Genomic DNA, 12,223 nt, shown 5'->3' with positions numbered 1-12,223 from the left:
ACACTGGACTTGATTTTGTTCACTTAACATAAATATAAATATATGGACTTAGAGTTGGGGATATTATTCAGTCCCTATCTTAATGTTTATTTTGAAAGGTAAGGTAAGTGCAATCCTTCTGGTCACTTTCTGTAAGAACATTCAAGTAAATTCTTCTGCCTTGAAAAATATTCCTGATTATTGCTTGAACAGTGAGCAATTCTAAACCTAAGCACATTTCCATTTTATTGATGGCTACAATTGATTAATAGGAAAATGCTAATGATTCAGAAAATATGTACCTCTCAAATATTAATGGAATGCCAATGTATGTCTCTTTTTAAAATAAAAATGTTCTATATTCATATAGCAACTTTTATATTGATTCATTGGATAAGACTAGTACAGGCTCCCAAAACTTTACAGAACTTTCTGTGGCATGTTCCAATTCAGCTGATCAACTGAACTTTGGACACTTTGGAAATAATTCTAAGCAATGATAGCTAAAGTAACACTCAGAGAATTTATTCCTTTTTTAATTTTAGGAACCTCAATGAGCTTTATGAAAATTCCAAGTTTTCCAAGAATGCAGCTTGATAACTGCCTCAGGAATAGACTACACTAAGTAGACTCTTCATTTTCCTGCTTGACTTAGAGCTTAAGGTCAACATGTTCTCAAATTTTCTTAGTTTTAACTTTGCATCTTAAGACATCTGCCTACAAATTACTCATGATTGTGTGTGTATGTGTGCATATGTGTGCATATGTGTGTGTGTGTGCATGTAAAAGGAAGCCAAACTTTTAATCAAAACCTTAATTCAATGCAATGAGAATTGAAAGTAGAAATGTTTAATATCATCTAAACTGAGCTATACTTTGCCTTATATCTTTATATATATTTGTATATATTTATTTGTTTTATAGATGAGTAAACAGAAATGGAGAATCAAACTGATTCATTCGTCTTCCTTTTCCTTGGACTTTCCCATGATCCTCAACTACAGATTTTCCTTTTCTTGATCTTTTCAATAATTTTTCTAATTACACTATCAGGAAACATCACAATAATTTTGATCATAAGAATGGATCCTTCTCTCTCTGCACCCATGTATTATTTCCTCACCCATTTGTCCTTTGTTGATATCTGTTACTCTTCAGACATTGTCCCTGAGATGTTAATGAACTTTCTTATGAAACAAAAGTCAATTTCCTTCACCGGTTGTGTTATCCAAATGTTTTTCAGTTTTCTACTAAGTGTTACAGATGTTTTTCTACTTTCAGCAATGGCATATGACAGATACATTGCTGTTTGTCACCCACTTCATTACATAATGATCATGAATAAAGCAATATGTACTTACCTGGTTACAGGAGCGTGGATAATGGGTTTATTGGCTGCAACCATAAATACAGTTCCCATATTTGGCTTACAGTTTTGTGGCCTTCGAGAAATTAATCACTTCAGATGTGAACTTCCATCACTATTGAAAGTATCTTGTTCTGATACTTTTCTTAATAATAGGATTCTATTATTTTCTGTATTAATTTTTGGACTTGGTTCCTTCTTACCAACTTTGATCTCCTATATTCACATTATCATCAGCATCATGAAGATCCATTCTGCAGAGGGCAGAAGAAAAACTTTCTCCACCTGCAGCTCTCATCTCACGGTGCTGGGTTTGCTATACATGACAGGAATGTCTCAGTACATGAAACCTAGCAGTGTATCTTCCATTACACTGGATGAGCTTTTCTCTATTCAATACAGCATTTTGACCCCCATGCTGAACCCAATTATCTATAGTCTGAAAAATGAGGAAGTGAAGAAGGCACTTAGAAGAATATTTACAAAAAAGTAAATGCTAAATGATCCTTAAAGTGTATAGTTCAGAAAGTGAATTTCTCTTTCTCTGGCTCTTTTTCTGCTTCATTCTTCTCCTGAACAAGCAACGCTGAAATTTCCTCTCTTTCATTGGGGACTCTATCATATTGAAAAATGTTGTCCTTTCTTAATTTATATGTGTTAGTATATTGTACTTTATTTAACTTGTATATATAATACAATACAAATTATTAAAATAATAGCAAAATTCAGTTTTTAACCACAGTAATTAATAACTCAAAATGACTAGGATATAATAACTCTGATTGAAACAAATACTCATCTTGCTGTTATGAACAAAATTTGTTATGACATTTACTATACAAAGGGTGCCTAGGCAATCAGTTTTTGAGAATATAGACCTTGAATATAGACCTTGAATGACTTTAAATTAAACTTTGATATTGAGAAGTTATGTTCCTCAACAGTTACTGAGAATTGATAAAAATCAATACAGTATGAGAGCTGTAGAAGTATTCAGAAATGTGTCTAGTGTGTTATTGCTGTGAAAATATTGTACTGCTTGAACAGAAGTCAGGACAGCTTTTAGAGAACAAATTAAAGCTTAGAGTTCCTCATGCATTAGTGTACCATCAACATCACATTCCTTGTGAAGTTCCTGTCAATTTCAATTGTAAATGTTTACATATCTGCAGTAGTTCATATTCATTCCAATTCTAAATATTCCATGTTATCTATAATACTGAAAAAGCTATAATATAAATATAAATATAATATCATAAACCAGGGGTCCCCAACCCTCTGTCCGAGGACCAGCATGACAGCAATCAGTCCGCACAAACAAAGCCCTATCCGCAAGATGCAGGCAGCAGACAAAACCATGCACCTTCTGGTCTGCGGAAAAACCTCTTTCCACAGAACCGGTCCCTGGTGCCCAAAAGGTTGGGGACCTCTGTCATAAACCTTTATTTTAAGGATAGTGCTGTTGTATCTAATATAGACAAAGTTATTTTGAAATTTGTTTTTAGATCACAGAAGAGATTTGTAGTCAAAATAAATTTTCTTCCTGCTTTTTCTGCTGCTTTCTATTGTGAGAATTTGGTGTCAATGAGAAAAGAGTCTGCAATTTCTTTGGTAATATGATCTTTATAAACTTTTTTCTTTTTCTTCAAAAATATGTTTCATAGTTCAAAACATATTTTTGATAAATTTGTTTAAATGATCTCTAACTTTTATTGCCCCTTCATGGATTACTGCCTTGTCATGGCGAAGGGGCTTGCATAATTCAATGAAGCTATAAGCTATACCGTGCAGGGCCAAGACAGAAAGGTCATAGCAGAGAGTTCTGACAAAACGTGATCCACTGGAGAAGGAAATGGCAACCCACTTCAGTATCTTTGCCACAAAATCCCTATGGACAGTTCCAAAAGGCAAAAGGATATGACGCTGGAAGATGAGCCCCTCAGGTCAGAAGGCGTCCAATATGCTACTGGGGAAGAGCAGAGGGCTAGTACTAGTAGCGCCAGAAAGAATGAAGTGACTGGACCAAAGCCAAAAGAACGCTCAGCTGTGGATGTGTCTGGTGGTGAAAGGAAAGTCCGATGCTGTAAAGATTTTTTCTCCATAGGAACCTGGAATGTAAGATCCATGAATCAAGGAAAGCTGGACGTGGTCAAACAAGAGATGACAAGACTGAACATTGACATCTTAGGCATCAGCGAGCTAAAATGGAGAGGAATGGGTGAATTTAATTCAGATGACCATCAGGTATACTACTGCAGGAAAGAATGCCTCAGAAGAAATGGAGTAGACTTCATAGTCAATAAAAGAGTAGGAAAAGCAATACTGGGATACAATCCTAAAAATGACAGAATGATCTCAGTTCGAATCCAAGGCAAACCATTCAATATCACAGTAGTCCAAGTCTATGCCCCAACCACCAGTGCTAAAGAGGATGAAATTGACCAGTTCTATGAAGCCCTACAGCACCTTATAAAACTAACAGCAAAAAATGATGTCCTTATCATCATGGGGGATTGGAATGCTAAAGTAGGAAGCCAAAAGAAAAGCGGAATAACAGGCAAGTTTGGCCTTGGAGTGCAAAATGAAGCAGGGCACAGGCTGATAAAATTTTGTCAAGAGAATATGATGGTGATAGCAAACACTCTTTTCCAACAACCCAAGAGATGGCTCTACACATGGACATCACCAGACGGTCAACACAGAAATCAGATTGACTATGTGCTCTGCAGCCAAAGATGGAGAAGCTCTATACAGTCAGTAAAAACAAGACCAGTAGCTGATTGTGGCTCAGACCACGAGCTTCTTGTTGCAAAGTTTAGGCTTAAACTGAAAAAAAGTAGGGAAAAGCACTAGGCCACTCAGGTATGAATTAAATCATATCCCTGTTGAATATACAGTAGAGGTGACAAATAGATTTAAGGAATTAGATCTGACAGACAGAGTGCCTGAAGAACTATGGACAGAGGTTCGCAACATTGTACAAGAGGTAGCAACTAAAACCATCCCAAAGAAAAAGAAATGCAAGAAAGCAAAATGGCTGTCTGAGGAAGCTTTGTAAATAGCTGAGGAAAGGAGGGAAGCAAAAGGCAAGGGAGAAAAAGAAATATATGCCCAAATTGAATGCAGAATTCCAGAGAATAGCTAGAAGACATAAGAATGCTTTCTTAAATGAACAGTGCAAAGAAATAGAAGAAAACAATAGAATAGGGAGGACCAGAGATCTTTTCAAGAAAATTGGAGAGATGAAGGGAATGTTTAATGCAAAAATGGGCGTAATAAAGGACCAAAATGGCAGGGACCTAACAGAGGCAGAAGAGATTAAGAAGAGGTGGCAAAATTACACAGAAGAACTATACAAGAATGAACTTAACATCCCTGATAATCACAATGAGGTGGCCACTGACCTCGAGCCAGACATCCTAGAATGTGAAGTGAAGTGGGCCTTAGAAAAGCTGAGCAGCAACAAAGCTAGTGGAGGTTACAGTATTCCAGCTGAACTATTCAAAATCTTAAAAGACGATGCAGTAAAAGTGCTTCAGTCAATTTGCCAGCAAATTTGGAAAACTCAACAGTGGCCACAGGATTGAAAAAGATCAGTTTACATTCCAATTCCAAAGAAAGGCAGTGCCAAAGAATGTTCAAACTATTGCACCATTGCACTCATTTCTCATGCTAGTAAAGTTATGCTTAAAATCCTACAAGCTAGACTCCAGCAGTTTGTGGATTGAGAACTACCAGAAGTACAGGCAGTATTTCAAAGAGGCAGAGGAACTAGAGATCAAATTGCCAACCTACGGTGGATCATGGAGAAAGCTAGGGAGTTCCAGAAAAAAACATCTACATCTGCTTCATTGACTATGCTAAAGCCTTTGATTGTGTGGATCACAACAAACTGTGACAAGTTCTTAAAGAGATGGGAGTACCGAACTATCTTATTTGTCTCTTGAGAAACCTATATGCGGGTCAAGAAGCAACAGTGAGAACTAGACACAGGATCACCAATTGGTTCAAAATTGGGAAAGGAGTCTGGCAAGGCTGTATACTGTCGCCCTGCCTATTTAACTTATATGCAGAGCATATCACGAGAAAGACAGGGCTAGATGACTCAAAAGTTGGAATTAAGATTGCTGGGAGAAATATTAACAACCTAAGATATGCAGATGATTGGAAAAGATCAGTTTACATTCCAATTCCAAAGAAAGGCAGTGCCAAAGAATGTTCAAACTATCGCACCATTGCACTCATTTCTCATGCTAGTAAAGTTATGCTTAAAATCCTACAAGCTAGACTCCAGCAGTTTGTGGATTGAGAACTACCAGAAGTACAGGCAGGATTTCAAAGAGGCAGAGGAACTAGAGATCAAATTGCCAACATATGCCGGATCATGGAGAAAGCTAGAGAGTTCCAGAAAAAAACATCTACTTCTGCTTCATTGACTATGCTAAAGCCTTTGATTGTGTGGATCATAACAAACTGTGGCAAGTTCTTAAAGAGATGGGCGTACCAGACCATCTTATTTGTATTTTGAGAAACCTATATGTGGGCCAAGAAGCAACAGTGAGAACTGGACATGGAACCACTGATTGGTTCAAAATTGGGAAAGGTGTCTGGCAAGGCTGTATACTGTTGTCCTGCCTATTTAACTTATATGCAGAGCACATCATGAGAAAGGCAGGGCTAGATTTATGAAAAGTTGGAATTAAGATTGCTGGAAGAAATATCAACAACCTAAGATATGCAGATGATACCACACTAATGGAAGAAAGTGAAGAAGAACTAAAGAGCCTCTTGTTGCGGGTGAAGAAGGAGAGGGCAAAAGTTGGGTTGAAACTTAACATTCAGAAAACCAAGATCATGGCATCCAGCCCTCTCAATTCCTGGCAAATAGATGGGGAAGAAATGGAGGTAGTGACAGATTTTATTTTCCTGGGCTCCAAGATCACCGCAGATGGGGACTGTAGCCAAGAAATTAAAAGACGCTTGCTCCTTGGGAGGAAAGCCATGGCAAATCTAGACAGCACACTAAGAAGCAGAGACATCACCCTGTCAACAAAAGTGCGTATAGTCAAGGCTATGGTTTTCCCAGTTGCAATGATATCAGTGAAAGCTGGACCATAAAAAAGGCTGAGCGTCAAAGAATTGAGGCCTTTGAAGTATGGTGCTGGAAAAGTCTCCTGCGAATCCCTTGGACTGCAAGGCGATCAATCCAGTCAGTCGTAGAGGAGATCAACCCTGACTGCTCTTTAGAAGGCCAGATCCTAAAGCTAAAACTCAAATACTTTGGTCACCTAATGAGAAGGAAGGACTCACTGGAGAAGATTCTAATGCTGGGAAAGATTGAGGGCAAGAGAAGAAGGGGACGACAGAGAATGAGGTGGCTGGATGGGGTCACTGAAGCAGTAGGCGTTAGCTTAAATGGACTTCAGAAGATGGTAGAGGACAGGAAGGCCTGGAGGAACATTGTCCATAGGGTCGCGATGGGTCAGACACAATTTCGCAGCTAACAACAACAACAATTTTTATTGAGCCTAAAAACTCATTTTATGATTTTTGTATAATATAAAAGAATTTTGTGGTGCCAAAAGTTATTTTTCTGCATCATTCACTACCAAATTTAAATAATGCATAGAATAGAATTTTTTATCAATTTTTATCCTGTTTCAATTTGTTATACTATCTATATTTATTTATTTGATTGATTTTTTTAATTATATCTTTAATTTTGATCAACTCAACATGCCTCCTATTTTCCCTCCAATAACAAAAGCTAAATGGGTGGAGTTGAGAGAAAAAGAGTAACTTGCAGGCTTCATGCCTAAGTAAAAAAACTATAATTCACAGTCTCCCAATTTCTAGCCTGATACTAGTCTGCCCTGTAAACCGCCCTGAGTCCTTCGGGAAAGGGCGGTATATAAATTTAATAAAATAAAAGAAAGTAATGCTGGAATTTAGTTTTAGATCAGAAATGAAGTTTGTGGTAAAAAAAGAAGTCTTCTTCCTCTTTTTTCTGCTATTTTCCATTTTAGAGAATTTCATGTCAATGTGAAAAGATTCTGCTATTTCTTTGGTAATAAAATCTTGTTAAACCTCCTCATTTTGTTTTTTTTTTTTTCAAAGATACTTTGAAATAGATTTTTTGTACATATGTTTCAGGGCTCTCCAATTTTTCATTGAGGCTCAACATTAGTTTTATGATTCTTGTATCAATGTTGTTGTTTCTGCCAAAAGAAGGAAATTTTCATTATCATGTTTATATTTTTTGAATAATGCTCTGAACTATAATGCTCTGAATATTTCTTTGATATTGAATAAAGGAACTAAGTTCTAGTGATTTTTTCCCCCATCATTTGGAAAATTTCACATGTAGTAATTTAAAAATATTTTATATGCACTATCTTTTAAGAAAATAAATTTCTTATTTCAGGTGGATAAGAATGCTGTATTGTTCACAGGCACATTTATCCATATTATGTTGTTCTCTTGTAGAGAAGACATTAGGTCTGCAGCTCTAAAGGGCTGTGGTGGAAATGGATGACTGATATCAATTGCAGTCATATTTTCTGGATATAGTACTGAGACATGGGGATGAACTTGATTAGGTTCAGGATTGTGACGATATATTCACCCTTGTCCTCCTTGATCTCTCAATGAGTTTCAGTACCTTTCATAATAGTATATTTCTGAACAATGGGAGGTTTCTTCCTTCCTCTGGGATATGTGTCTGTATGATGGAAGTGTGCTTTCTCTTCCATTGTACCTGTCCTGTGGGTTTTATTATTATTATTTGGGGAAGGTGTTGTTTCCATTTAATTTCTTTTTTCCTTTTTTAAAAAAATAGTTTTTATCATTTTTTATTTCTTTTTTTCTTTTAAATACAAAGAATTAATGAGCTCTTTCTTGTACAAACAACCACTGGAGGAATAACTATAAGCCTCTGATAATTATTGGCAAGGTGTTTTCATGCCTCTTTGGAGATACCATTTTTGCAAGATTGAGGAATGCATCCCGTATACAGAATGGATAATAATATGTCAGGAGTAAATTCTGCCAATATGTTGTTTTGGAAAACAACATTGCAATTGAAGGATAAATAAATGGACTTTAAGTAGAGGGTATCATGCAGTCCATATCTTCATGTTTATTTTGAAAGGTAAGATAAATGTAACCCTTTTGCTCATTTTTTGAAAGTATAATAAATTCTTCTACCTTGAAAAACCTTCATGATGCTGTGCATATAGCTTGAACTGTGAGCAATTCTAAATCTAACTACATTTCCACTTTATTTTTTGGCTACAATGAACTAACAGAAAAATTCTAATGCTTCAGAAAAGCTGTTACTCTCAAAAGTTGATGGATCCAGTGTGTGTAAAATACACTTCATTCAAACGTTTAATTGAATGCAATCTAATATATATTTAATAATTGTTAACTTTAAACTATACCCAGAAGTCCTGATATGCAAAGTTAATAATAATAGAAGTTAGTTATATATAGAAGTTAGTTATATATTTATATTTTATATATTTGTTTTTAGCTCTCAACAAATTCCATTAAGCTGATGCATCAACAGAATATATATATATATATATTGCTCAGTATGAACCTGAGTGAATGTGAGAAAGAATTGAAAGCAAAAGATTTAGTATCACCTAAGCTGAGTTTTACTTTGTCCTGTATCTCTTCTTACATGCTTATTCTTGTTTTACAGATGAATAAACAAAAATGGAGAACCAAACTGATTCATTGGTCTTCCTTTTTGTTGGATTTTCCAGTGATCCTCAACTACAGTACTTCCTTTTCCTGATCTTTTCAATCATTTTTCTACTTACGCTGTCAGGAAACATCACAATAATTTTGATCATTAGAATGGATCCTTCCCTCTCCACACCCATGTATTATTTCTTGTCTCATTTGTCCTTTGTTGATGTCTGTTACTCTGCAGATATTGTTCCTAAGATGTTAATGGACTTTCTTATGAAACATAAGAAAATTTGCTTCACCAACTGTGTTACGCAAATGTTTTTCAGTCTTCTATTAAGTGTTACAGAAGTTTTTATACTCTCAGCAATGGCATATGATAGATATACTGCTGTTTGTTACCCACTTCATTACACAATGATCATGAATAAAGCATTATGTACTTATTTGGTTATAGGTGCATGGCTAATGGGCTTGTTGTTTGCAATCATAAACACAGTTCCCATATTTGGTATACAGTTCTGTGGCTTTTCTGAAATTAAACACTTCAGCTGTGAACTTCCACCATTATTGAAAGCATCTTGTTCTGATACTTTTCTTAATAATTGGATTCTTTTATTTTCTGTATTGGCTTTTGGACTTGGTTCCTTCTTACCAACTTTGATCTCCTATATTCACATTATCATCAGCATAATGAAGATCCATTCTGCAGAGGGCAGAAGAAAAACTTTCTCCACCTGCAGCTCTCATCTCATTGTTGTGGGTATGCTATACATGACAGGAATGTCTCAGTACATGAAACCTAGCAGTGTATCTTCCATTATACTGGATGAACTTTTCTCTATTCAATACAGCATTTTGACCCCCATGCTGAACCCAATTATCTATAGTCTGAAAAATGAGGAAGTGAAGAAGGCACTTAGAAGAATATTTACAAAAAAGTAAATGCTATATGAACCTTAAAGTCCATAGCTCAAAAAGTGAATTTCTCTTTCTCTTTCTCTGGCTCTTTTTCTGCTCCATTCTTCTCCTGAACAAACAACAAATTTCCCCTCTTTTCATAGGAACTCTATCATATTGAAAAATGTTGTCCTTTCTTAATTTCTATTTGTTAGTATATTGTACTTTATTTAACTTGTATATTTTATACAATACAAATTATTGAAATAATAGCAAATTTCAGTTTTTAACCACAGTAATTAATAACTCAAAATCACTAGAATATAATAACTCAAGATACTCATCTTGCTGTTATCAAAAAAATTTGTTATGACATTTACTATAGAAAGGGTGCCTAGACAATCTGTTTTTGAGAATATAGACCATGAATGACTTTAAATTAAACTTTGATATTGAGAAGTTATGTTCCCCACCAGTGACTGAGAATCGATAAAATTCAATATAGTATGAGAGCTGTAGAAGTATTCAGAAATGTTTCTAGTGTATTATTGCTGTGAAAATATTGTACTGCTTGAACAGAAGTCAGGACAGCTTTTAGAGATCAAATTAAAGGTTAAGAGTTCCTCATGCATTAGTTTAGGGACGCGGTGGCTCAGTGGGTTAGGACACTGAGCTTGTCGATCAGAAGGTCGGCAGTTTGGTGGATCAAATCCCGAGTGCCGCGTAACAGAGTGAGCGCCTGTTACTCGTCCCAGCTTCTGCCCACCTAGCAGTTCGAAAGCACGTAAAAATGCAAGTAGAAAAATAGGGACCACTACGGTGGGAAGGTAACAGCGTTCCGTGCGCCTTTGGTGTCTAGTCATGCCGGCCACATGACCACGGAGATGTCCTCAGACAAGCGCTGGCTCTTCGGCTTTGAAACGGAGATGAGCACCGACCCTTAGAGTCGGAAACGACTAGCACGCATGTGCGGGGGAACCTTTACCTTTACCTTTACCATGCATTAGTTACACTGGATGAGCTTTTCTCTATTCAGTACAACATTTTGACCCCCATGCTGAACCCAATTAACTATAGTCAGAAAAAAAAGGAAGTGAAGAGGGCACTTAAAAGAATATTTACAAAAAAGTTGAATGCTAGAATTGTTTTGTGCCAGTGTCGCTTTATTTTGTAGACATTTTTATTGAGTTCATGTTAGAATTGCTGCAAATTATGTTGCTGTATGGTCATTGTTTCAAAAAGGTTTTGAGTTGCCCATGAGAAACCTAAGCATTGTTATTCTACTTTACTGAGTTTAGGGCTTACATGTTAAACTTATTATTATTTCATTTGAACAATTTCATTATCACTGTCCATTCTACAGTATGTGTGTATAGATTTAAGTGTTTGTCCATTGGGCTTCTGTGTTTTGATGGCCATCTATGTTTCAACAGATATCCTGCTTCCACTCAATGCATGTTTTTATCTCTTGACTAAAATTTGAAAAGTCCCAATTTATACCATAAATATATAAAGTGCATAATGGGGAAGCCTATCAAGTGATAATTTATGACCTAATTCTTTAGCAAATTCAAATGTATATTGCCTGGGTCTTTTTATCAGGTTCCCCCCCCCTCCAATAAGTATTTAAGTTAGTGAAGATTAGTGAATTGCAAACTCAGAGTGTGATGATGTTTCCCTAGTGATAATTCTCTATTTTGGGGACTATTTTAGCCATTTTTTCCCTTTCTCGTATATTCTGAGAGATATTAATGTTAAATAAATAAATATTAATTATCCCTAAAAGAATGGCTATATATATGCTGAAATACTTTCATCAGAATTCACTAGATTGAATAAATATAGAATAAGAATATTTCCATATGGGTACTGTATAGTAATACTTTCAAAAGAACTATTATATCCTTTTGCCCCGATCATGTTATTTCATCTACCCCACTATACATTGTCAGTTCCTTGCCATCTTCACAGTATTTTTTAATTAACTGCTGATTTGATTCATAGATATGCCATTGCTTTTGATTCTTTAGGCAAATATTTAGTGACATTTAGTGACATCAATGACATTTTGTGACATAGACTTTCAAATGTTCAAACTGATAACAAAACATCTAGTAATATAGTTTTTCCCCCCTGAGTTCAAGATAAAATATGGAATTTTCCCTTGCTTTTAAAATAATTTATTGTATGGAACAGTGAAAATTCAAAACATGGTAGGTTATTTTATTTTATTTTTTATTCTGAAGTCCAAAAAGTAGGCTGCTTCTAAAACTTCCCAAG

General features: G+C 35.7%; 3 protein-coding genes across 3 annotated transcripts in view; 2 read left to right on the top strand and 1 right to left on the bottom strand.

Annotated features, from left to right (window-relative positions):
• LOC308678814 (uncharacterized protein) overlaps positions 1-12,223 on the bottom strand; it is a gene marked incomplete at both ends in the record, with an annotated part of 29,964 nt that overhangs the window by 2,302 nt on the left and 15,439 nt on the right.
• On the top strand, positions 918-1,838 carry LOC308677211 (olfactory receptor 5G9-like; the record flags this gene model as incomplete). Its single annotated transcript, XM_081343427.1, has 1 exon — positions 918-1,838. One exon carries the CDS (start codon positions 918-920, stop codon positions 1,836-1,838), a length of 921 nt encoding a protein of 306 aa, XP_081199553.1.
• On the top strand, positions 9,068-9,988 carry LOC308677213 (olfactory receptor 5AR1-like; the record flags this gene model as incomplete). The annotated part of the gene is made up of 1 exon (XM_081343429.1): positions 9,068-9,988. The coding sequence occupies one exon, from the start codon at positions 9,068-9,070 to the stop codon at positions 9,986-9,988; it is 921 nt and encodes a 306-aa protein (XP_081199555.1).

Source organism: Vipera berus, assembly GCF_964194415.1.
Source record: "Vipera berus genome assembly, chromosome: Z".
NCBI lineage: Eukaryota > Metazoa > Chordata > Lepidosauria > Squamata > Viperidae > Vipera > Vipera berus.
Note: the sequence above shows the minus strand (reverse complement) of the source record. Positions and strands in the feature narration are given on the sequence as shown.